General features: G+C 43.7%; 1 protein-coding gene across 5 annotated transcripts in view; it reads right to left on the bottom strand.

Moving 5' to 3' along the window:
- Positions 1–27,339, bottom strand: part of CUX1 (cut like homeobox 1) — a 401,081-nt gene that overhangs the window by 245,925 nt on the left and 127,817 nt on the right. For all 5 annotated transcript variants that reach the window (XM_033921595.1, XM_033921599.1, XM_033921597.1 and 2 more), the window contains exons 9-11: positions 15,263–15,311; positions 12,331–12,435; positions 2,116–2,304 (exon numbers count right to left, since the gene is read on the bottom strand). In XM_033921595.1, coding sequence (XP_033777486.1) covers positions 2,116–2,304; positions 12,331–12,435; positions 15,263–15,311 — 343 coding nt within the window. The remainder of the gene's footprint in view (positions 1–2,115; positions 2,305–12,330; positions 12,436–15,262; positions 15,312–27,339) is intronic.

Raw genomic sequence — 27,339 nt, 5'->3', positions numbered from 1 at the left:
TTCTCTGCCAGACAATTTTAAGTCCATGAAAGCACTTGGGATTGCTCTTCTTACTTTGTTTGGGTCATCCTATGCTTGTGAGCAGCTGTTTTCGGCTTTGAATCATATAAAATCTGATGCTAGAAACAGATTAACGGATGACATGAGTGCTGCATGTGTTGCTCTGAAATTAACGCACTATGAGCCAAGGATTGACAAGTTATCAGCATGCATGCAACAAAAAAATCACATTAATTTTTTTCAGAGCATGCCCAATGCATATGTTTACATGAAGCAGTGTTTTCAGTTTGCAGTTAAGACACTTTCTAAGTTATTTAAATATTATTTAAAGATGTTATTTAAAAAAGGGACTTTACATGGCCCTGTTGTATTCCAATCTGGAATTTCCAATAAAAACGGTTGGTTTAATTGAAAGCTCTTTTGTTTTCTTTACATCATATTATTAGAAATGTAATGATTTAACTATTTTCTAATTTGATTGTAAATTTTACAAAAAAACATGTATAGACTCTTTGGGAATACACACCGAGTCTTGACACAGTTAACAGTTTTAAGAAGTTTATCTTTTTTTTTACTCAGGATACATTTGACATGTTATGGAGAAGCGGAGACTCAGAGGAGACATGATAGAGACTTTCAAGATCCTGAAAGGCATAGAGAAGGTAGATAGGGACAGATTCTTCATCCTATTGGGAACCGCAAGAACAAGGGGGCACTCTGAGAAATTGAAAGGGGAGAGGTTTAGAACCAATGCTAGGAAATTCTTTTTCACTCAGAGGGTGGTGGGCACCTGGAATGCTCTCCCGGAGGTTGTGATAGGACAGAGGGGGTTTCAAAGAAGGACTGGATAAATTCTTGAAGGATATGGGGATTGAGGGATACAGACAGAGGTAGGGATAAGATTATGAAAGGGTATAGATAGAAGGATAAAGGGGATTAAAGGGACCTGATGGGCCGCCGCGGGAGCGGACTGCTGGGTAAGATGGACCTCTGGTCTGACCCAGCAGAGGCAACTTCTTATGTACTATCTCAGCGCAAAAACCTGGAATGGTTTTCCAACAACCATCAAAGCAGATTTGATGGTTTTCAGAGAAAACTAAAAACTCGGATTTCGGAGAAAACTAAAAACTCATCATTTTGAGGAAAAATACTCCACAGACAAATAACTTTAGGCTTATCACCAATGAAGATCGCACATTAAATATCACTTATCATATGGCCCTCCTAAACTTTCACAAAGCTCAACTTCCCCATCTGCCCTTCCTAGCACTAATGGATGGTATATTAATCTGCTACTCTATCTATCCACTGTCTCTCTATTCTTCATAAGAACATAAGAACTGCCTTCTCCGGATCAGACCTTCTGTCCATCAAGTCCGGCGATCCGCACACGCGGAGGCCCTGCCAGGTGTACACCTGGCTTAATTTATAGTCCACCATATCCTTATATGCCTCTCTTAAGGAGATATGCATCTAGTTTGCTCTTGAAGCCTAGGACGGTCGATTCCGTCATAATCTCCTCTGGGAGGGCATTCCAGGTGTCAACCACTCTCTGAGTGAAGCAGAACTTCCTGACATTAGTCCTGAACCTGTCCCCCCTTAGCTTCATTACATGTCCTCTAGTCCGTGTCAAATTGGACAATGTAAATAATCTTCTCTGCTCTATTTTGTCGATTCCTTTCAGTATTTTGAAGGTCTCGATCATATCCCCACGCAGTCTCCTTTTCTCAAGGGAGAACAATCCTAGTGTTATAAGTCTGTCCTCGTATTCCAGTTTCTCCATACCCTTCACCAGTTTTGTTGCTCGTCTCTGCACCCTCTCCAGCAGTTTTATATCCTTCTTTAGGTAGGACTTTGTATTTATATGATCTGCACTTAATACATTGCATGCCTTATAACTGCTTTATCCACCAGATCACATTATATGCTGCTTGCTTTATAACTTCTATGTACACTTATTCACATTGCACTTCTCTTGAAATGTAAGTTGCCTTGAACTTCATTAGCTGTAAAGCAACTCAGAAATTATAGATTAAATTAGATACAATATATTATCATATTTTGTAAAACCTGGGAAGATATGATAAGGAATTCACTGCCTGCATTGTTGCTTACTTTAAGTGTTGTATTTTTTGTGGTCAGCTGTTGTTCAAGGTGTGATATCTGGCTGGCTGAATTCTCACGAAGTTTGGTAAGGCTGGCCTGCAATCTTTGAACATCTTCAACAAGTTGGGTAATTTCTCGCTCTTTGGAGGCCAATTCTACTTCCAAACTAGAACGCGTCAGCACCTCTATGGCCTGCTCCTGAAAAAGAAACAATGAAACACAATGGGTGTGATAATCAAAGTGAGTTATATGTTTGTTAGAAGGTAAACGCATAACATACCTATAAATGTATTTTCAGCCATTAATGAATAAAATGAAGTCTTTCTAGTTAAATGTATACTGCTCCTGAATATACAAATAAAGTTTTAAACACCAGTGCTAGCACTTAACTTTATATGCTGACAGGATGGGCTGAATATCAGGTGCTCGGCTTTCTCCCAAAAAACTAATCTGCCAGTATCAAATACTGCCAAGCTAGAACAAAATCCATAGAACAGCACAGCTAAGTGCAACTTTTACCTTGAAGATGGAAACTGCACACAACAAACTAGCATACCTGTAAAGCACAGTTACTTACCTTAACAGGTGTTATCCGGGGACAGCAGGCAGATATTCTCGTTGCCAACTGAGCTCGGTATGGACAGTTTAAAAAGTGTACTGTCACTAAGTTTTGAGAAACTTCATGACTGCCCGCACCAGGCATTCATGAGTGCCTTCCCGCCCGACGCCTGCTCGCAGCACTTCAGTTCCTTAAGCAAGCTATGAAGCCAACCAGGAGAGGTGGGTGGGATGTGAGAAAATCTTCCTGCTGTCCCCGGATAACACCTGTTACAGTAACTAACTATGCTTTATCCTAGGACAAGCAGGCAGCATATTCTCACCTATGGGACTCCCTAGCTTACTGCAATGGGATGGAGGGAGAGTTGGCCATTAAGGGAATACATTTTGTAACACTGCTTGGCCGAAGTGACCATCCCGTCTGGAAAATGATGCCAGACAGTAGTGAGACATGAATGTGTGAACTGAGAACCAAGTAGCTGCTTTGTAGATTTCATTTACGGGAGTGGAATGCAAGAAATTAACTAAAGCTGCCATAGTTCGGACCTCATGTGCTGTTACACGACCCCCGAGCTGCAGCCCAGCCTGAACATAGCAGAAGGAAATACAGGTCGCTAGCCTTGTGGAAATAGTTCTCTTGGTTACAGGCCAGCCCAACCTGTTAGGATCAAAAGAGATGAACAGTTGAAGAGAGGTTCTGTGTGGCTTAGTCCTTTGTAAGTAATAAGCCAAAGCTCGTTTACAGTCTAAGGTATGAAGAGCTGTTTCTCCAGAGTGAAAATGAGACTTTAGAAAGAAAATTAGAAGCACAATCATTTGATTTAAATGAAATTCCATGACTACTTTCGGCAAGAATTTAGGATGGGTGATGAGAACTACTTTATCTTGGTAAAGGGTGGGTCCAACATCAACGCTTGACGCTCACTCACTTGATGTGCTGAAGTGATGGAGATGAAAAATATCACATTCAAAGTGAGATATTTAATATAAGTAAAAGACATTGGCTCAAATGGAGGTTTCATCAGTCTAGTGCAAGGGTAGGCAATTCCTGTCCTCGAGAGCCAGAGCCAGGTCAAGTTTTCAGGATATCCACAATGAATATGTATGAGATGGATTTGCATGCACTGCCTCCTTGAGATGCAAATCTATCTCAATTCTGACGTCGGAGAGGAAGTTCTGGGCCAGTCAGGCAGCGATTGGCTGGCCCAGAACTTCCTCTCCGATGTCAGAATTGATGTCGGGTGGGGAAGGTTGGTCGGCATGGCGCTTCAGCATTCTCTTTACGGGGAAGGGAAGCAGGCTCTAACTAGCAGAGCCGCGAGCCACACTCAAGTGGCTAAAGAGCAGCGGTTTACCGACCACTGGTCTAGTGAGAACAACATTAAGATCCCAAACCACTGGAGGCAGTTTGAGAGGTGGTTTAATACTGAAAAGTCCTTTCATAAACCTGGAAACATGAGGAGCATTCAGAGATTTATTGTTGACTGGAACATGGAAAGCACTGACAGCACTAAGGTGACCCCTAACTGACGTGGTTTTAAGACCTGAATTGGATAAGTGGAGATAATCCAACATTGAAGATAAGGAGGAAGATGAAGCATCTTGATGATGAAGAGCACACCACATAAAAATACATGTCCACTTCTGTTGGTAGCACTGCAGTGTAGAAGGTTTTCTGGATGCATCTAAAATGACTCTGACAGAATCAGAAAGATCAATGTCTGCTGAGGTCATCCCAAGAAATACCAAGCAACGGAATGTAGATTGGGATGTACCTAGCTAGATCCCAAATAGTGTAACAGATTTTATGCTGCTTATCCTAGTAATAAGCAGTGGATTTCTTCAAGTCATCTCAATAATGGTCTATAGACTACTCTTTTAGGAAATTATCCAAGATGGAGGGGCTATCTGAGAAAAACGGCAAAAAATGCGCCAAAAATAGCCCCTACAGGACCAGTAGCGGCTGAGAAGACTGAACTGTCCCAGCTGCTAAAGCAGGCAAAAGTTGGCATCAGTTGACAGAAAAAACAGCTGATAGGAAATCCCTCCGTGGGTGGCAGGAAAAGACCGGACTTCCCTGCAAAGTTGTGCCGGCTCACGAGGCAATTGTGGCAGGGAACATTGGACATAAGCAACCGATGCTGATGAGACTTCCACAATCGCACCGGCTCGAACAGCTGTTTTCAGGCCAGCCGCGAGTGCCTCGCATCTGGATTAAATTGTGCACCTCTCCCTCTGAGAAGTGCTCAATTGCTCCATAAGACACCTAGCTGAAAGAAAAGTGCCGGTTAGTTGAAAAATAAAGTAATTTACAGCATATTTAAAGGGAAAGCCACCCTTTAGACTGGCACTGCCTCAGGATTTTTTTTTTTTCCACCCACAGAACAGACTCCATTGGCTCTCTAAACCAGGAGTCCCCAAAGTCCCTCCTTAAGGGCCGAATCCAGTCGGGTTTTCAGGATTTCCCCAATGAATATGCATGAGATCTATGTACATGTACTGCTTTCAATGCATATTCATTGGGGAAATCCTGAAAACCTGACTGGATTCAGCCCTCAAGGAGGGACTTTGGGGACCCCTGCTCTAAACAATATGCCTTACCACCAGAGGGTAAGGCCTACTGTTGAGGAACCTCTACAAAAATGTAGGGAGGTAGAGGAAGGTGGGGGAGGGACCCCCCCCTCGAGACCCGCTGGATTTGACACACCCGAGGTTAAAAGTAACTCTAAACAGGGTCCACCCAAGCTCAATCCGGCAACAAAAAGGGAGATGGAGACTGAGAGAAGTCTGAGGTAATTAGGGAGGGGTCACATGATATGTACAGTTCCAAAGTTTTGTCTCAGTCGCCACTTACTGGTCATGATGAGATATATACCCACTTGTAAGATTAATCCAATACCGGTCTGGAGAGTGCTAAAGATATGCCCCATATTCCAATGTAAATTTATTTCTTTGTTGTACTGTATTGCTTCCACAACCTCTTGTGAGATGACACTCCAAAATGTTCCTTTTCAGAGGGGCCCCGGTTACAGGGAGAGAAGCGGTCTGCCCTGGGTGCTCCAAGGCCTGGCATCTTTAACTTCTTCGGATAGCAACAGCGTTTACAATTAGCCGCTGTTGTCGGCTTCGGGCCTTCCTCTCTGCTGAGTCCTGCCTACTTTCTGCCTACTTCCTGTTTCCATGAAGGCAGGACCCAACAGAGAAGAAGGCCCGACGCCGGCATCAGCAGCAAATTGTGAATGCTGCTGCTGTCTGAAGAAGTTCATGACGCCAGGCCTTGGAGCACCCACTTAGGGGCTGCACTGCTGACCGGGGACGGGGTGACAGAAGGAGGAAAGGGAGCAGAGGGGGAAAGAATTGCTGCACCCAACTGGAGGGAAAGGAAGGAATGAAAGGAGATGCCAGGGCATGGAGGGAAGGGAGGAAGGAAGAGATGCAAGATCATGGAAAGAAGAGAGGGAGGGAGGAAGAAATGCCAGGGCATGGAGGAAAGAGAGAGAGGGAGGGAGGAAGAGATGCCAAGTTTGACAAGAGTCTTGAGAATCAGAGGGAATGGAGGGAAGGCATAGAGAAACTGACCCGTCCAATCCAGTAGGAAAGCATCTGCCTCGAGACACTGGGGAGAGTATATTCGGAAGCAGAATTGAGGCAGCTTGTTGTTGAGGGGGAAGCAAAGAGGAGTCCCCCATCGAGCAAACACTTGACATACAGGCGAGGAATTGAGCGTCCATTTGTGTGGTTGCAGAAGATGACTCAATTTGTCTGCCAGACAGTTGTGCTGACCTTAAATGTAGACAGCTCTGAGAAAGATGTTGTGATGGATTGCCCAATCCCACAGCTTCAGAGCTTCTTGACAAAGGGAGTGAGATCCCGTTCCTCCATGTTTGTTGACATAGTACATGGCGACTTGGTTGTCCGTCTGGACAAGGACAACCTTGTCGTGAAGAAGGTGTTGAAAAGCTTTGAGAGCATTGAAAATCACTCTGAGTTCCAACAGATTGATGTGACAAAGACGATCCGCAGGAGACCAATGACCTTGGGTACGAAGACCGTCTAGATGGGCTCCCCATGCGTAGGTTGACGAGTCTGTTGTGAGAACCTTCAGATGAGGGAGAGGGTGTTACAGCAAACCTCTGGAAAGATTGGAAGAGAGCATCCACAAGTGGAGAGACTGCTTCAACAAAGGAGTTATTGTAATTTGTTGAGAAAGCGAGTCGGTAGCTTATTGCCACTGAGATGCCAGGGTCCACTGAGGTATGTGAAGGTGAAGTCTAGCAAAAGGTGTCACATAAACTGTAGAAGCCATGTGACCGAGCAGAACAATCAAATACACCTGCATTTATAGATAGGCTTCTGATTCCACATAGTTCATCAAGAGTTCTTAGATCATCCTCTCAGTCTACTCTTAATGTTCCCTCTTTAAAAATTATCGGAACACGCCGTGCTTCTATCTTTTCTGTTACTGCCCCAACGATTTGGAACTCTCTTCCTTTATACTTAAGACTCGAACAGGATTTGCAAAAATTTAAGAAAAGTTTAAAGTGCCTTCTTTTTAAAGAAGCCTTTAACTGAAAGTTCACTTTCACGGTAAAATCTTATTGTTTCCAACCTCCCTTAAATCAAGACTACTACTAGCTCTCTCTAATGATCTTTCTTCTGTCACCAATACTTTTCCTCATACCCCCCCTAATGTACTTCCCTTTTATGTACTTTTTCTTTAAAAATTGTATTTCTTCCCCACTTTCCTACTGTTTCTAATGGTTTTTAAAAGTAGTTACCCTTGTATGTTTGATTAATATACTATGTATAAGTGATTTCTTTAAATCTTATTTTATCTTTTGTACAACGCTTTGTAATTTGGAAAAGCGTTCAATCAAATAATATGAATAAACTTGAATAAACTTGAAATAAACTTGAATTTGTCTTGCTGAAATTGATGTGAGATGAGACACTTGATGGCAAAGGCGAATGAGGGTATCCTGACCTGGTGGAGGTAGAAACGATCTGAGCTGGACAGTGTCCAGAGTGGCCCCAATGAACTGAAGAGACTGAGATGGGGTTAACTGGGATTTTGGAAAGTTGACTTCGAACCCCAGACATTGGAGGAACATAATAGTCTGTTGGGTCGCTGCAATAACCCCTTGTTGAGAGGGGGCCTTGATGAGCCAGTCATCCAAGTACGGAAAAACTTGAAGACCATGGGTACGGAGGGCTGCGGCCACCACCACCAGACACTTTGTGAAGACTCTGGGGGATAAGACGAGTCTGAAAGGAAGAACTCTGTATTGAAGATGAAGATTCCCCACCCGGAATCGTAGATATTTGCGAGAGGCTGGATGAATTGGGATATGAGTGTAAGCCTCTTTGAGATCCAGAGAGCATAGCCAATCTCCCTGATTCATCAGGGAAAATAAGGTTGGTAAAGAAAGCATCCGAAACTTCTCTTTGACTAGAAATTTGTTGAGGGCTCTGAGGTCCAGAATGGGTCGCAAATCCCCCATCTTCTTTGGGACTAGAAAATAACAGGAATAAAAGCCCATGTCCCGTTGGTTTAAGGGAAGTTCCTCGACAACTCGAAGGCGAAGAAGAGCCTGAGCATGCTCAGACTGGGAATGTCAAAAAGACTGAGCAGGTTTAGTCACAGCAGGAGTTTGAGACTTCTGCTGTCGTTGTTGCTGTGGAGGCCTTCTAGGCGGAGGCCTGGAGAAAGCTGGTGTCATTTTTTGAGGATAACGACGTGGTGGTTGCTTGTATGGGCGAGCAGGAGGAGTCTTAGGCTTCGGCCGATTCAAGGAAGCAGAAGAGCGCTCATGTTCAGAGAGGCGCTTTGTAGCACCTTCAATAGAATCATCAAAGAGTTCATTCCCCTGGTAAGGGAAGTTGGCTAGACGGTCCTGCAGATTGGAATCCATATCAACAATGCATAGCCAGGTGAGATGGCGCATGGCTACTGCAAAGGCAGAAACTCTAGAAGAGAGCTCAAAAGTATCGTATGTGGCTTGTAGTATGAAGAGTCGAAGTTGAGACAGAGTTCTGATGATCTGTTTAAATTCAGGAAGACTTTGTTCCTCAAAAGCCGGGTAGAATTTATGCATCAATTTGAGGAAATGATTAAAATAAGCCATGAATGTAGTTATAATTTAGAATTCTGTTAGCAATCATGGAATTCTGGTATAATCTATGGCCAAACTTGTCCATGGTACAGCCCTCCCTGCCTGGAGGGACCGCAGCGTAAAGCTTAGATGGATGAGCTTTCTTTAAAGAAGATTCCACAACCAAAGACTGGTGGGACAATTGAGATTTCTCGAAGCCTTTGCAAAGTACTGTGTGATACCTGGATTCCAGCTTGGATTGAATGGCTGTAATGGAATAAGGAGTTTCCATATTCCTTAAAAAGGTTTGCTTCAATACTGGAGTCATAGGAAGTCTCAATGTCTCCTTGGATGGATGAGGCAACTCCATGTCAGCCAAGTATTCAGGGGTATACTTAGAATCAGAGTGGAGATCCAACTGAAGAGCTTTTCCCATGTCAAAGACGAACCTGGCAAAAGAGGCAGACTTTGAGGTCGAGGCACCTTCAGGAGAAGGAGTGCGAGACTGAGGGATTACCGAATAAGAAGAAGAAGCCTCTCTGGAATACTGAGGAGGCTCAGAATCCAGGCACACAGTGATTGAGGAAGCTGCACTACCTGCGCGAGGATGAGTTAGTGAGTGATTGCGCTTCAAAAACCTCGATAGTGAAATCCCCGGGGTTCGAGGGACAGAGTGGGTCGAGGCAGGAGGAGAAGGCTCCCTCAGAGGCGGTCTCGATGGAGGAGTCTTCGACCTCGATGGAGTGCGAGGAGAAACAGCAGGTGTAATAGCCTTGCGAGACTTATGTTTAGATTTAGAAGTCTCAGTAGCCTTGTATAAACAAGGCATAGAAGACTCAGTATCCGGAGGAGGAGAGGGTTTCTGCTGTAGAGAAGTCTCCTGAAGAAGCTTGGAAGCGAGATGACTCGAGCGATGCCTCAATCGAGGTGGAGGAGACTGTGTCCGAGGAGTAGGTGAAGAGTCACTGGATGAGAACCGGCGAGACTTCCGAGGCTTGCCTCATGGTGCTGCTACAGGAGTCTCAGACTGCTGCTCAGGCTGGCTCGTGGGATGCAGGGTCGAGGACAGGAGGAGTTGAGTCATGACCGAGGAAATCTGAGTGGTCAGAATGGCTTTCAACATGTCCTCGAACATAGGCATCGAGACAAAGGAATCAGGTTTCGAAGGTGCAGCAGTGCGCTCCAAGGAGGGCGACCTCAAAGATGATTATTCCCGATGCTTGGAGGCACGCTTAACTGGAGGTCTGGAAGAGGCTGGCAGGACCGCAGATAAGGCCTGGGAGGCCTGGGACTCTGGAGGCTTCTTAGGAGTAGTACCTGAAGGAGAGACAGGAGACTTACCCGTCGAGAAAGACTTCAGAGGAACTGCTGTCGAGGCCTTCGAGACCGAAGATGTTGAGGTCGAGGCCTTGGTGGAGGCAGAAGCTGGCGTCGAGGTCAAGGACTTAGATGTCGAGGCTGTCCACGAATCCGAGGTCGAGACCTTCTCAGGCTGATCCATAGTGCCAAAAAGTTGGAGAAGCTAGGCATGGCGTCGACGAAGGGCTTGAGGTTGAAGGGTAGCACAGCACGAACAGGCGTCGGGGCAGTGTTCAGGACCCAAACAAGCAATACACTATGAGGATCGGTGATTGAAATGGTCTTGTTGCATTGGCTACACTTTTTGAACCCGGTAAGAGGCCGGGACATAGAAAAAAACAAAGGCTGACGTATCGAACGAGGTAAGCGGCCTAGCCTAGGCCGAAAGGCCGCTAGACGGAAGAAAAAACAAAAAACAGAAATAAAAGTTTTTAATTTTTTTTTTTTTTTTTAAAGAAAAGAATTCATATGGAAAACGCAAGCACAGCTACTTAATAAAAATATAAAAGGCACGGTGAGAGAAGGCAACGAAGGCTGCAGAGCTGAAGAGAAGAGGATTTCTCGGCTCTGCGGAAAACTTTGAACTGAGGTACCTCACAGGAGACACACGCCCTCATTCGGGCAGAAAGGCACTCGAGCATGCGCAGTGCAGCACTCATAAGCTCTTACAAAGAATATAAGAATCGCCATCTCCGGATCAGACCTTCGGTCCATCAAATTCGGTGATCCGCACATGCGGAAGCCCTCCCAGGTGTACACCTGGCATAATTTGTAGTCACCCAAGTCTGCTTGCGAGGCTGTCCACTGTGGGGCTCCATCGGTGACGCCACCCACTGTTGAGAATATGCTGCCTGCTTGTCCTGGGATAAATATTATATATGTATTTAAACAACTCTTATCATATCTCCCCTCTCCCGCCTTTCCTCCAAAGTATACAGATTGAGATCTTTAAGTCTGTCCCCATATCCCTTATCATGAAGACCACACACCATTCTAGTAGTCTTCCTCTGGACCGACTCCATCCTTTTTATATCTTTTTGAAGGTGCGGCCTCCAGAATTGTACACAATATTCTAAATGAGATCTCACAAGAGTCTTATACAGAGGCATCAATACCTCCTTTTTCCTACTTCTAGCTTTCGCCATCACCTTTTCAACCTGTTTGGCCACCTTAAGATCATCACACACAATCACATCCAAATCCCGCTCTTCCATCGTGCACATAAGTTCTTCACGCCCTAAACTGTACTGTTCCCTTGGGATTTTGCAGCCCAAATGCATGACCTTGCATTTCTTGCCATTCAATTTTAGCTCAAAGCTAGAAACCCCTCACAATCAATCACATTAAAAGTATAAAAAAGCAACCGTTAATTGTATCCCCTGCTCCCTGCCGTCATGACGTCGAACTCTGTGTTTGATGAACCGCGTTTTGACTTCCTGCCCGGTAGGTTTGCCTTGTGTTCATTTTTTCCATATGTTTATGCTGTCTTTATTGTTTATTTAGGCACGTTGATATGCTCATTTCTTGTTTTTAGCGTTATTCCTTCCTTTTGAGAAAGAAAGTTCGAAACACGGCCTGTGTCAAAGGAGGAAAGATGAGTTAAGAAGAAGGAGAAGGACTAGTATCTAACAGATTGTTGGGTCTCGTGATTGTGTGAAGATTTGGTGTTTTATTGATTTGTGAGAACTATATCCTGCACTTTTGCTTCACTGTTTGCACGGTTCTGACGTCAGAGAAAGGGCGGGACCGCCGGAAGACGAAGCAGCGCAGACGCAGGGCTCACAGAAGGGCCGGGACCGCCAAGAGGAAGCAGCAGGACACCGGTAGGAGCGTCTACATGATGAGGGGGGGTCCGGAGGCTGTGGGGGTGCGAGCGGTCCTTCAGGGTGGGGGTGCGGGTGGGAGTGCGTGCGAGCGGTCCTTCGGGGTGGAGGTGCGAGCGGTCCTGCGGGGGGGGGGAACTATTTTTAAAAAAATTTGTAAAACACGCTCACGCGTATAACGCGCAAGGTTATGCACGGTTTGTAAAAATCGTGTATAACGCGCGCGTTATATGCGTGAAAATACGGTAAATGAATGCAGGCCACAGATTTGATTTTGGCCAAAATAACAGCAACAAAAAAACCCTGCTTTTGTCCTCAATATAATCTTCAAGAAAAAAATTCTGAAACATCAGAAGGTTGTCAAGAAAATGCAAGAATGGCAGTTCTCTCACCACATCAGGTGCTTTCTGGATCTGTGTTGCAAGTTGAAGAGATTTGTTAGCAGAAGATAGCTGCTCCTTTAGCGTCTCTGCCTCTCTCTGAGCCACCTCTGCCCGCTGGGGAGAGAGGGATGAAAAGAAAATGTATGCTCAGTTTAACTGACAATTATTCCAAAAACATTCATCAGCTCATGCCTGACTGACTATAATTGATTTTTCTAACACTAAACCTAATAAATGTTCAATGAAAACTGTGATGGCTTATTATTTTAAACAGTACAAGGAAGAAATAATTGAGTGATTATGAGAGTAATTTAATGCTTGTAGGTAGGAATCCCTTGTTGCTGTTACTACTAATGCTTTCACCTACAGAATTTTTTAGTAGGATTACCTGCAAAGAAAAATGAAACATTTTTTCTGTTGCTTTCTCTTCTTACAATACATATACAATATCGAGTGGAACCTTGCTTTGAAAGCATAATTCGTTCCAGAAGCATGCTCGTATATCAAAGCAACTTTCCCCACAGCAGTTAGTAGAAACGCAGGCGATTCGTTCCACATCCCAAAAAGACTCGTAGAATCCCGATAATCTCATTAGAATCTCAGAGAGAGCGAGAGCCAGAAGGCCTTGAGCATGCGCAGATACTCAAAGCCCAGCAGAGATCACCAGCAGGCTCCTTCGGCACCAGCATGTCCTGTGGTTTGGTGCTGCGTGCCAGTGCCCGATCGCTGTAAGGGTTTGGGAGGGTGGGATATATCTCGGCTCTCGAGGGTGGGGGCTCACAGATTGAGTCAACGCTTGGTTTGCAAGTCAAGATTTGTGAGAATGTTTTGCTCGTCTTGCAAAACACTCGCAAACCGAAGTTTGACTGTACAATACAATATTTCACAATTACTTTTGCGAAGAGGGGAGGCAATCCTTGGTAGTGAATTAAAGACACCCTGAACAATATAGGTTATAAGAATCAGATTTTGAATTTACTTTTGCTCAAAATGCATAGGGCTAGATTCACTAAACCCAATTCTGTCTCCGATCCGTTCACGATTGCATGCAGGCTGACAAATTCACAAAAGGCCTGCATGCAAATGGGGATGATCGTTGACACGCCCCCCACCCAAGGGGGTGGGGAGCGATCCTGGCAATGGGTTTTACAGAATATATAAAAAAGGAAGAATTCCTTTATTATGTATTCAGCAAAACCCATGCCAGCCCGTGGTTTTAAAGGGCAGGAGAGTCGGTAAGAAGTGAAGCCACTGGTCCTCAGCAGTCGCTTCAACTCAGATCGACAAGCCCAATCAGTCTTCCATCATCTGGTTAGTGAATTGCATCCCTGCATACTTTGCATGCCGTTTCCCCTAATTTTCATGCACAGATCGGAAGCAGATCGCAGGAGAGGTTAGTGAATCAGGTCAGAGGGAAATCGGGTCACATAGGAGTTGCAAACCGATCGGTACACGATCGGTTTGCTTAGTGAATCTAGCCCATAGTTACTTACCGTAACAGGTTTTATCTGGGGCCAGCAGACAGATATTTTCACATGTGGGTGATATCATTCATGGAGCCCAGTATAGACAGTGGTAAAAGTGCATCGCCACTAAGTTTTTAGAAACACTGTGACTGTCTGCACCACGCATGTGCGAGTGCCTTCACGTTCGACGCTGGCTCATGGTACCTCATTTCCATAAGCAAGTTACGAAACCAACCAGGGGAGGTGAGAGAGATGTGAGAATATCTGCATGCTGTGCCCGGATAAAGCACAGTTATTTACCATAATCCTTCTATCACTAATATATCTAAAAAATGTCTTGTCCTCTGTTTTACCGTGTCAGCTATTTTTTCTTAGAGAATGACACGGTGGTTGTTACCTGCGGGTAACCCGCTGAAACGGGGAAAGAAAAAAATAGTGGTCGCTGCGGGGACAAGGCCATTCACCGCCCCATGGAGCGGTTAACAGTCTTGTCTCCGCAGTGAAGCAATCACAGATCACGCGGTCCAGCAGCCCCCTCATGCCCGATCACAGCGTTTCATCATCTCCCTCCCTCCATCTCACCTTAAGTGCCGACTTTAATTCTTCTCCTCCCAGCCATGCGCGCAGCTGCTCGAGTTCTTTAATCTTCTCCTCTGCTGCAACTTCCTGTTTCCGGTTGTGTCAGAGGAGAAGATTCAACAATTCAAGCAGCCACGGCTCACACTAGGAAGGAGGGAGTGAAAGGGAAAGAGATTCTGGGCCAAGGGGATGAAGAAGGAGAGAAACAACCCCACAGCAGGAAAGAAAGGGGAGGACAGGCAGGTGAGCCAGATGCTGGAAGCAGGGGGCGGGGGAAGAAAGAGGGAAAGAAGCTAGATGGAGTTGCAGAGAAGAGACACATTGGTGTGGAAGAGGAAGAGAGGGGAAATATGGACACAGTAAGGTAACAGAAACAGAGGGGAAATTATGTGCATGGGGTCATAGGGACAGAGACATAAAGGGGACATACATGGGGGAAATTATGTGCATGGAGACATAGGGACAGAGACATAAAGGGGACATACATGGGGATGGTATATGCATACGGGGGGGGGGGGGCAATGCCAGATACATAGGGGAGATATTAGAAATGGGGAAGATAGGAACACAGAAGTGAGATGGTTTGTGGGGATGGGATGAGGACCGAGCTCACATGCTCTGGCGGCTTGCACAAATTACATTGTAACGCACCATGAAGGTAAGAGGGAGATGGTCAGACCTCGCTAGAGATGTAGGGCGGTAGAAAGGAACAGAATCTTAGAGAAAGCGAGAACCAAAAGGCTTGCAAATCGAGTCAATGCTCGATTTGCGGGAATGTTTTGCTCGTCTTACAAACACTTGCAAACCGCGTTACTCGCAAACCAAGGTTTGACTGTACTGAAAAATTAAAACAAAACAAAACTGAAATTTTAAATAAAAATATGCTAATATCTTACTTGATTAGCTCGTTCAAGGTCTGTCATGATCATCTCGATTTCATCAGCCCTGAAAAGAGAACAAATATCTTAATTATTCTTATTGGTGGAATTCACTTTGTCACATTTTTAAAATGGAAAGAGCAATTACTGTACAGAAAGGTAATTATAACAACTTTATAAAGATCTGGGGGCCATTAGAGAATTATTGTAATGAATGAACATCGTTTTCCTTTCTGATAGATACGTGTATTTTATTGGGGGGAAGGGGGGAAATTGGATGATTAATATTTTTATTTAATGATTGGATTTCTGTTGAAGAATTGTTGGGTGGGGGGAAAGGGTTATAATTTCTACTTTAATGGATTATATGTATAAGAATGTCAAGTGCTGTATATTTTATTAGTAATGTAATGTTTTAATATTAATCACTTGTTTGTCAGTTTTAAAATGAATAAAGAATAAAACAAAAAAAGAACAAGTGTCTTAAACTGAGCATGGCAAACAAGGTAAGCACTTTTTAGAGTGAGTACTTTTTCAAATAATAAATGTGAATTCTCTGATAAAAACTAACAGGTCAATAGTCAAACTTACCGATCAGCATATTTTTTAAAAGTCAGCTGTTGTGTTAAAAATGTATATTCTAAGCCATTTTCTTCTCAAAAGTTTGTACCGGTACCGCTGGCTTTTTCGCCGGTACCTTCTATGCCGCTTTGCGCTCCAGAGATGAGGAGGCTGATGACGAGGCACTCACCTCAATCGGAGCCGAGCGTTTCTTAGGGCGCCTCGAGGTCTGCAGGACTTGGCTCCTGCTGAAGTGACCTGAGGGCCAGAAGCGGTAGGGGAAGGCTTCTTAGCCGGCTTACCCACTGGCAGCGACACCAAGGTGGAGTCCAGCGACGTCGAGTGATGAGTATGGATTCCAACGCCGGAACCAATGCTGTATCTCCCTCCATACTGGACCCGAACAGCAAATGTTGTTGAATTTGGCGATTCTTGAGGGTCCTCTTTTGAAGGGAAGAATGGGTGCACAAATGAGCTCTGTGGTCAGACCCTAAACACTGGAGGCACCAGCGATGTGGGTCAGTGAGGGACATAGGGCGAGCACACCGTTCGCACTTTTTAAAACCAGTTTGTGGACGGGACATAGATGGAAAAGTCTTGAAGTGTGGAAGAGGCCCCGGCAGGCCGCAACCGTGAAAGTGAAAAAGTTAAAAAAAAAATTTTTTTTTTAACTTTAAACTAACAGAAAAAGAAAACTGACAAAAAAGTCAGAAAAAAAGCTGCGTGAGCGGGAAGGCAGCGAAAAAATATCAACGACCGTTGAAAAGCGACTTCTTAGCTCCGCGGAAACTAAGAAACTGAGGGACCGCACGCCTATGTCGGGTGGGAAGGCACTCGCGCATGCGCGGTGCGGACTATCGAGAACTTTCTAAGTTCTTAAAGTGGCAATGCACTTTTAAAGTGTCCGTACCGGGGCTCCGTCGGTGACGTCACCCATCAGTGAGAATATCTGCCTGCTTGTCCTGGGATAACCCTAGTATGTGTCATGATAGAATAAAAACTTGTACTGTAATTATGGCAAATCACAACCCATTAACTGTATATTATGTACTGTATATTTAATCTGTAACCTGTTGAGCTCTTTGGGAAGAATGGGATGGAAAACAAAATAAAAAAATAAAGTGATTCACATCTACCCTTTCCACTCCCAAGAAGTTTGACATTCAAAAGTACACACAATGGCAAAACAGCATGTATTTTTAAGTGATACCTGTGCTCTTGAATCTCCAAAGAATACTTGAAGTTCTTGACGGCAATCAACATTGTCTACTAACGTCTTTGCTGACTAACATATTTATGTACATCAATATTTTCTTTCTTGCCATAAACTCAACCATTTGTCACAATGTAACAGGTATTATCCACTTAACACAAGAACTATAAATGTGGAAAATCCAAATAGTTATGTAATGTCAGTCAAGAGTGATTCCCAAACTGGATTTCATAAAACCCTAGTGATCCTCAACTTCTTTTCAGGGGTTTCTCAAGAAATTAGATTGTAGAATCTTTGAATGAACATATAGCAAAGTTACTCACCAGTAGGAGGTGTTCACCGAGGATAGCAGGCATATATTTTCACATCTGGGTGACGTCATCCAAGGAACCTGGCACGGACAATCAAAAAGCGTACAGTCACTTTAAATCTTTTAGGACCGCCCATACTGCGCCATGCTGATGTTCTCCTGCCCAACATCAGCTTGCAGGATCTGCAGTTCAGTAACATACCGAAGAAGCCAACTAGGGGATGAGGGAGGGATGTGAGAATATATGAGGGGGTACTGAAAAGTTCTCAACCCAACTAAGAAGAGAATGAAGTGGATAAGGTTCAGTCAATGATATGAAACAATGTCAAAACACAGAGTTTCGTTTTTGCAAATTGGCACTTAACAAAATAAGATAACACTCTTTTCAGCTACAGTGGCAAAATAACGCTTACAATTTAGGAAGTCAGTTAGTTGGGCTTAGAACTTTTCAGTACCCTCTCACATGCCTGTTGTCCTTGGAGAACACCTGCTACAGGGGAGTAACTTTGCTTTCTCTGAGAATAAATAGGCATCATATTCTCACATCTGGGATGTCAAAACTGCCAGAATCATGCCTCTGAGAAGAGGGTTATTGACAACTACCATGAGCCTGATGAAAACAAAAGAGTTGGAGAGTAAGTTGGCATTTAAGTAGAGAATAGATTTTGTAGACCTACTTAGCCAAACCGACTACCCGTCTGGAATGATTCTCCAAACAATAATAGAAAGTGAAGGTATGAATTGAAGACCAGGTAGCTGCTTTACAGATGTCCTTAATAGGAATGGAACAAAGATGGGCTACTGAAGTTGCCATTGCTCAAACTTTATGTGCAGTGGCACGGCCTTCAAGTGTCAGCCCAGTCTGAGAATATGCAAAGGAGATACAATTCAACATGTGGAGATAGTTCTCGTAGCAACAGGAGTTCTGAGTCTGTTAGAAATGAACGACAAGAAAAGTTGAGTAGTAGTTCTGTGAGGCTTGGTTCAATCCAAATAGTAAGATAGAGCACGTTTACAGTCCAAGGTATGTAGAGCTGCCTCATCAGGGTGAAAATGTGGTCTTGAGAAGACAGGCGGATCTATGGACTGGTTGAAATTCAGAAACAACTTTGGATCTGTGCGAAGAACCATCCTTTCAAGGTAGAATGTTTTAGAGGGTGGAACTGATATAAGTGTTTGAAGTTCAGCATACAGACATAAGAGCTACGAGGAAGACCATTTTCCAAGTTAGATGTTTGAGGGAAAAAGTCAAGAGAGGTTCAAAGGGAGACTTCATCAGAGTGGATAGCACAACATTGAGGTCCCAGACAACAGCAGGAGGCTTGAAAGGAGGCTTGTATGGTATGAATCTGGAAACCAAGGGATGTACAGATGAGTGGTCTCTTGTCTAATGAAGAAATGGTGTGGCAGCTGTGTTGTTTTAGGTGCCTGGATTGGCCACTGTTGGAAACAGGATACTAGGTTTGACGGACCTTCAGTCTGTCCCAGTATGGCAATTCTTATGTATGTGCCATCGACTCACGCTCGAGTCCTAGCGACTTGATAAATTACAGATCTAAAAAGAAATTGGTTTTATCCTAGTCCAGTAAGGTCTTCCAGCGTCATCCCCATGGTTGTTTTCAATGTGTCCAGCCATCTGATTGTAGGACAAATGTCAGGAAGTTCTGTTTCACACAGCGAGTGGTGGGTGCTTGGAATGCTCTCCCAGAGGAGGTTGTGGCAGAGACTACTGTTCTGGGTTTCAAGCGCAAGTTGGATGCACACCTTCTTGCAAATCACATCCGGGGATACGGGAAATCCGGGTCTCCAATAAGGAGCACCTAACTGGGCCTCCGCGTGTGCGGATCGCCGGACTAGATGGACCTAGGTCTGATCTGGCGAAGGCGTTTCTTATGTTTATGCTCTTAGGTCACCCTCTTCGACTGGTTCCTTTGATCTTTCTAAACATATCCTTTTCCAATGATCTTTCTCTTCTGAGAGTGATGACATTGCCAGTTTGATCTCTTCCAGAATCAATTTATTAGTCCACTCTTATAGATAATATGTAGCAATAAAAAGAAATAAAATAAAACAGGATATTACGGATGTTTGTAATGATTATTATGTGTGCATTTTTGTGACCCACCTTGTTAAAGGTGGGCTATAAATAAAATATAAACTATAAAACAAAAAGAATCCAAGTGATACCTTTTTATTGGACTAACTAGAGCATGGTTAGATTAGCTTTCAAAGGTAACCCTTCTTCTTCAGATCAGAGATAAACAATTGAAGACAGCTATCGGGGGGACTAAAGGAAAGGGAAGAGAAAAAGGGTGCTGGTCATATGATGTAGGATGGCTGGAGGAAAGGGAAGAGAGAGAGAGGTTGCTAGCCACATGGGGTGGAGGGAGTGCTGGTTGGACCTAGTGTTCTGCGGCTCTCCTTGTCTGGGAGACCGCCTTACTTTATATCATCAGCTTCAGCTAAGTCAGCTTTTCGATCTTATTGGGAGTTCTCTGGGGGGGTTCTCTGAGAGACTACGTGCTTGACCTCACTTATTGTGTTGTGCTTTATTTTGCACTGTTTCACGTTTTACTTGATTTATCTATTCATTTCACACACCTGGTAGTACCCTATGATGGTGGGGGGGCAGGGACTGGCTGGTCCTTATCTCAGATGTGAAGCGTAGGAGTACTAATCCCTTCGCTGCTTTATCACACTGAGGGTACACCATTATCAAATTATATTAACTATAAATGTGATTCTTCCATCTTTGGGTTTTTTAGTTTGGTCAGCAACTGGTCTCTCTGAGGACCATATGATCTCTACTGCCTCCTTGTTGGTATCTTGGAGAGAAGGAAGAGACATACTGGCCTAGAAGATGGAGCTAGAGGGGAAGGGAGAAAGGGTCCAAGAGAAGGGGGCAAACCCTTGGGGGATGCTGAACCAACAGGGAGGAGAGAGAAGGGAAGGTATAGAGATGGAAGATGGATGGCAAGCATGGAGAAAGAAGAAAATGTAAGGACGTAAGGAAGAAGTAGGGAATTACAGGCCGATAAGTCTGACTTCTGTGGTAAGCAAATTAATGGAAATACTTTTAAAACAGAGAATGGTCAAGTTTCTGGAATCCTGTGGATTACAGGACCGGAGGCAACATGGATTCACTAGAGGGATGTCTTGTCAGACAAATCTGATCAATTTCTTTGATGGGTGACCAGAGAATTGGTTAGAGGATGGGTGCTTGATGTGGTGTATTTAGATTTTATCAAAGCCTTTGACAGTGTTCCACACAGACATCTAATAAATAAACTGAGTGTGCTCGGAATGGGTCCCAAACTGTCGGGCTGGGTCAAGAACTGGTTGAGTGGAAGGTGATCAATGGAGATCGCTATGAGGAAATGGATGTTACCAGTGGTGTGCCTCAAGGTTCTCTTCTTAGGCCTGTTCTTTTTAACATTTTTATAAACGATATTGATGAAGGGTTGTTAGGTAAGATTTGCCTCTTTTCAAATGATACCAAAATCTGCAATAGAGTAGACAAGCTGGATGGTGTGAATACCATGAAGAAAGACCTGGTGAAGCTTGAAGAATGGTCTGAAATTTGGCAGCTAAAATTTAATGCTAACAAATGCTAGGTCATGCATTTGGGCTGCAAACACCGGAGAGAACGGTACAGTTTAGGAGGTGAAGAACTTATGTGCATGATGGAAGAGCGGAATTTGGGTGTGATTGTATGTGATGACCTTAAAGTGGTCAAACAGGTTAAAAAGGTGACAGTGAAAGCTAGGACCCTAGGTTGCATAAGTAGAGATATGGCCAGTAGGAAAAAGGAGGTATTGATGTATAATTCTGGAGGCTGCACCTTCAAAAAGATATTAAAAGAATGGAGTTGGTCCAGAGGAAGGCTACTAAAATGGTATATGGTCTTCATGATAAGGCATATGAGGGACAGATTTAAAGATCTCAATCTGTATACTTTGGAGGAAGAACGGGAGAGGGAGATATGATAGAGACATTTAAATATCTATCTAATGTAAATGCGTACGAGTCGAGTCTCTTTCATTTGAAAGGAAACTCTGCAATGAGAGGGCATAGGATGAAGTTAAGAGGTGATAGGCTCCGGAGTAATCTAAGGAAATGCTTTTTTTTTTTTTTTTTTTTTTTTTTTTACAGAAAGGATGGTAGATGCATGGAACAGTCTCCCAGAAGAGGTGGTGGAGATAAGAGACTGTGTCTGTATTAAAAAGGGCATGGGATAGGCACGTGGGATCTCTCGGAGAGAAAAAGAGATAATGGTTACTGTGGATGGGTAAACTAGATCAGCAATTTGGTCTTTATCTGCCATCATGTTTCTATGTCTCTAAATGGTTAGGAGTCTCTGATGATAAACAGATACCAGAACCAGGGACCAACATGATTTGAACAATAAAAGATATAAAAAATAATTTTATTTTCTATTTTGTGATTACAATATGTCAGATTTGAAATGTGTATCCAGCCAGAGCTGGTGTTAAGACAGCAAGTGTGAGCTAGGACCTAACAGTGTTTGTTTTGTTTACACTTGACAGCACTGGTGCAGGGTTGGAGAGGGAAAGAGGGATGGGGTAGGTGAAGAAGCTGCAAAATAAACCCACCAGCTAATTTTAAAGCTATATCATAGAAAGCAGATCGATCCAATTGGCAAAATAGAATCAAACTGTTTTTTCCTGAATCGGACAGCTCCACTGCTCGCCTGTGACGGGGTGTACGTCTCATCATGAGAAGTGAGCCATCCTAGAGAGAATTCCCTTAGGGGAAAACCATATACAAAGACAACCTGGGTCTGAGGCTAGGTCTGGATAGGTCCCTTTTATTAACAGGATGAGGGGTTGGAAGTAGCTAGTTAGGGGAGCTACATGGGAGGTGTTAGGATCATCCCATCCACAATATTGACCTGAATTAATTCCCTGAGACTTAGAATTGACTAAGTGATGTCACTGCTGAACGAAGAGGACCTATTTTGAAAAAATTGCTGTTTGTAAAGTGTTTTGGACCTTTTTGGACTTTAGAGAGTTGGGGATTGACAAGTTTGACTTTGACCCAGGGATCAGAGAGCCAGAAAACTGTATCCTAATTTTGAGAATTTTTTTCACCCCAATCGTAGAAGGCATACTGAGGAAGGACCTTCAGCTGGTTTTATCCTTTTCTCCGAGACTAATTTCTGAGTATTTTCTTAGAGTTCTGGCTCCTGCAGGAGACCTTCGATGGGATGAGTGCAGGCCTCTGGCCTAACCCTCAGTAAGCCTGAGACAGAGACCAGAGTGAACTGGAGGCAACGACTACAAATACTAGGCAAAACTGTTAATTTGGTAAATGTTTGGAACCAGGGTGGTTGATGCGTGGAATGCGCTCCCGAGGGAGGTAGTAGAGAAGAAAACGGTGACAGAGTTCAAACAGTCATGGGATGAACACAGAGGATCTCTAATCAGAAAATAATGGGTATATATTGAAGTAACTAAAGCCAGTACTAGGCAGGCTTGCACGGCCTGTGTCCTGTATATGAACATTCAGTTGAGGACGGGCTGGGATGGTTAAGATGGGCTGGAGTGAGCTTTGATGGAGACTCCAGTAGATAGAACCTAAGCACACTACTGGGCAGGGCTCTGGGTTTCTGGCCCAGAAATATCTAAGAAAAAGGACCATTTACACTAAATAATTAATTTATGGAACATGTATGGTTGGGCAGACTGGATGGATCACTCTTGTCTTTATCTGCCGTCATTTACGATGTTTCATTTACTATGGATGACAAAGCAGTATCTCAGATAGATCCTGCTGCAACACTGCTCAAAGCTGTTCTTGTAGTGATGGCGCTTGTACCAATATTAACATGGGTTTATTAGGTGCTTGTTGAGTTGGGTGTCAAGGCATTAGGGACCTCAATGCTGAGGCATGCCTCTAAGGAGACACCAATTGCAACAATGGTGATCAACCATTGGTGTGTTGATGGAGATAATGCTTGAGATGATGCCAATACATGTTTCAAGGGGGAGACATGTTTGGGCTTCTTAGCTCACTTACGAGGTTCCCCCTATGCTTGAAGCACTGAAGATGAAAAGGCAGAATAAGTCATCAACGCAGTCGGTGCTGGTGTCGATGCTGGAGTTGACCGTGATTGAGAATCAAGGTCAGAGTCTCCAGCCATGCTCAATGTCCCTAAAATTGTACTGAAAAATTTTTCAAATTGCAACTTTATGGCTTTAAGCGACCTCTTTTGCATACCAGAACAAAGTGTGCATGAAATATCCCAATTGTCTAGACCTAGATATCAAATACACCAATTGTGAGGGTCAGTACCTGAAATGGTCCTATGAATCAAGTGTACCATTTGAAGCTGCGAGGTGCATTAGACACTGATTGAAAAACCAACAATGCAAAGTCAAAGGGCTCAATGGCTCCTGAAGATCAAGTAGATGTCAATCTGAAAAAGTGTCAATGCTCCCGGCATGGGAATGGGCTGAAAAGAGCCCATAGGCCCAAAAACCAAAGTTGGGGAAAAAAATGAAGGAATATGACAGAAAACAACAGATTATGAAAAAAAACTAATGGGAAGACACAAAAGAGGCAAGCGTTTGACGTGCTTTGAAAACTTGGAAACACAGCTTCTTATCTTTGCGGAAAACTAAGAAATGTAGGTCCTGTAATGCACACAGATTTAAAGTGATAGTACATTTATTGACTGTCCATGTTGGGTTCTGTGGATAACATCACCAGATATGAGAATATGATGCCTGCTTGTCCTTGGAGAAATGTGTTTACATTTAATGAGTGTTTCTCGGGGGAGATTCAACGAAGGGCAAAAAGCAATTTAGCATGCTCTAACTGCTAAAGACACTCACAGGAATATAATAAGCATCTTTAGCGGTCAGCGCATGCTAATGCACTTAGCACCCTTTGTTGAATCACCAGTATATGAAAAAATATTTTAGGGGTTTTGCTATAGTAAAAAGTTTGAGAATCACTGTTATAAAGTAATCACATAAACTAACATATGGATATGATTTTTTTCCTGATTTTTTAAGTGTATGCAATGTGCAAAAAAGCATTACATTTAAAAAAGGAAACAATATACACACTTTCCCTTTAAAAGCATGGCTTACGCTGGTAACCAGCAGGCACATCTATCAAATATGTCTGTTGAGTTATGGGCGGAACATCCATACACAAATAAAGCACACATAGGATCATTCCCATACACAAATATTGCATAGTATCACAGTCTGTACCCCTGGTTAGCGCAGCAGGCCCTGTGACTATAATAAATATTGAGCTGGCGTGGTCCCCACTGACTTAGGGAACCCTTCAGGTTTGTTGTCTGTTGCCCGCAATAGGGCTGCAGGTAAGTATATGCTTTCCTTCTGAGAGAATAAGGACTCAGACAACAAAGCAGGTTTCCAGCTTTTATTCTGGTTAAAGCTCACCACTATCTTGCAATGCAAAGATACTTCAAAACAATTTCCAGAAAAAGAAGAAGCAGAAAAGAAAATAGCCAATAAACACAGGCTCTCAGTAAAAGTCAGAATAGTAGAAAGTTCAATTGCTGGTTCCTGGGCTTTAAGTATAAGTTATAGTCCTCTTTACCAGGACAACCTTGTGTACAGGTTTAGTCCCTTGGAAAAGGTTTCAAAATGGAGTTCTTCCCATTAGCAGCAAAAGAAATTGTCACCAACAGTTTTGCCTTCAACATGCCCTGGATACTCCCCCTAGACCTCAGAGAAGAGCTGTAAGAACTGGGCCGTTCTCCAGCTAGGTCAGCTCAGAACGTAATGCAGTGCAATCCCAGAAACAAATACCTCAGGTTTTTTCTTATGCCGTTTAAACAGCCTTCAAGTTCCATTACTGGTTTTAATTGAAACACTCTCCTAGCAGCAATTTTCTAACACAAAAATTCAAACCCCGGATTAGCACCAACACTGGCAGCTTCAAAATCCCCACAACTCACTTTTACAGCAAACTTTTATGTCCATGGCTTCCTCATAAGTTCCTGCCTCTGTTGCCCTGACTGGAGTATTCACAGACTCCATTTTCTCAAGCTGTTCCTCTTCCATCTCCCAATCTCCATTGCTGCTGCTGCTGTCTGGCTGGGGTAAGAGCTGAGGTCTCTCCCTGCATGACTGATTGCCTGCCTGTCTCTCCTGCTCTCTCCGGAGCTCATAGCTCACCCCCTCAGCCTTGACAGGGGGATGGGACTGCTCTCTCCTCAGCTGTGTGTGTGTTTCTCTGTCTGTGCCTTACAGGAGCCAAGTGCAATCTGGGATTTAACCATTTAACTGGACTGGCAAAGGCTCTGGGCTGAATAAAATCTTCCTGCATGTCATTTACTAACTCACCCTGGCTGCACTAGTGCAGCAATATCAGGTTCTAGCTTGCACATCTGGTCAGCTCTTCTGCACAGGGGCAAGATGTTCCTACACCTTTTCTTAGGGACAAACTGTTCATTAGCAGTGGATTTGTCACAACAGCTAGGGTGAAGTAGGGTCTGGTCCTCCAAAGTCAATATGACGCCAATGCCTCTGTAATTTCAACTTAAAATGAACTTGTAGAAACTGAAGCCAATGAAGCTCATCCTAACATACTCCAACTTATTTACCCCCCAACACTATCTGTGCTACTATGTTCTGTGTCAGCTGCATCAATCTTAAAATATAATCTGAGAGATCAGCTTATAATGAATTACAATAATCAAAGAATGCAGCATGGCCCAAAAAACCCATCATAAATCTTTACCATCCAAAGAAAAAGAGACTTTAAATATCATAACCATGAATGAATTGTGTTGGCAATCTATGGCTGAAGAATAACACATATGATTAGGATAATTCTAAATATTGAACTTCCTCTTGAAAAGGAAAGAGATTTCCCATCCAGTAAAATCTTAGCTGAAGTAGTAAAGTAATAAATCATCAATACTTCTGAACATTAATTATTAACCCACTATTGGTAAACCTTCTCACAATCTCCTAAAAAGCACAGTTACTTACCGTAACAGGTGTTATCCAGGGACAGCAGGCAGATATTCTCTACATGTGGGTGACGTCATCCACGGAGCCCCGTCGCGGTCAGCACTAGCAAACTTTGAGATCTTCAATCAAGTTTGCTTGAAAAGCTGTCTGCGACGGGGCTCCATGGATGACGTCACCCACATGTAGAGAATATGCTGCCTGCTTGTCCTGGGATAATCAAATTATCAAAAAAAATACTACCAACTTTGCTATATAGAAACACAGAAAATGATGGAAGATAAAGCACAGTTACTTACCATAATAGCTGTTATCCAGGGACAGCAGGCAGATATTCTCAACAGTGGGTGACGTCACCGACGAAGCCCCGCAGCGGACAGCCTCGAAAGTAGACTTGCTTGAAGATCTTAGTAAAAGCTTCCAAGTGCTGCACTGCACATGCGCGAGTGCCTTCCCGCCCGAGTTAGGGCGCGCGTCTCCTGTGAGGTACCTCAGTTCAGATAACTAGTTAAGAAGCCAACCAGGGGAGGAGGGAGGGTTGTGAGAATATCTGCTTGCTGTCCCTGGAAAACAACTGTTACGGTAAGTAACTGTGCTTTATCCCAGGACAAGCAGGCAGCATATTCTCAACAGTAGGTGACCTCCAAGCTAAGCATAATGGGATGGAGGAAGAGTTGGCAAGGTAAGAAAAGAGATTTTGCAAAACAGATTGGCCAAAATGGCCATCCCTTCTGGAGAAAGTATCCAGACAGTAATGAGAGGTGAATGTTGTCACAAACCCGGCATTGTAGTTGGGTTTGTTCCAGGGAAAGGACAGAAACCCCTAACCTTGAAGAGAGCTGATCAATGCAACAGCTCTCCTACCAGCAGATCACAAAGCTCTGTCCTTAGCAAGAGCGCCCAAGAGCAGGAGCCCTGGGAGGAGAGGAAACAGGATGAGATAATTAACTTCTCTAAGCCTAGTGTAGCTCCTAACAAAGTACACTCTAGGAGACAAGCTCCTAGCCATTCTAGCACTCACCTGCTGAAGTTA

The sequence above is a fragment of the Geotrypetes seraphini genome, chromosome 15, assembly GCF_902459505.1.
Source record: "Geotrypetes seraphini chromosome 15, aGeoSer1.1, whole genome shotgun sequence".
In the NCBI taxonomy this organism is placed as follows: Eukaryota; Metazoa; Chordata; class Amphibia; order Gymnophiona; family Dermophiidae; genus Geotrypetes; species Geotrypetes seraphini.
The sequence above is the reverse complement of the archived record's forward strand: the minus strand, read 5'-3'. Positions and strand labels throughout refer to the sequence as shown.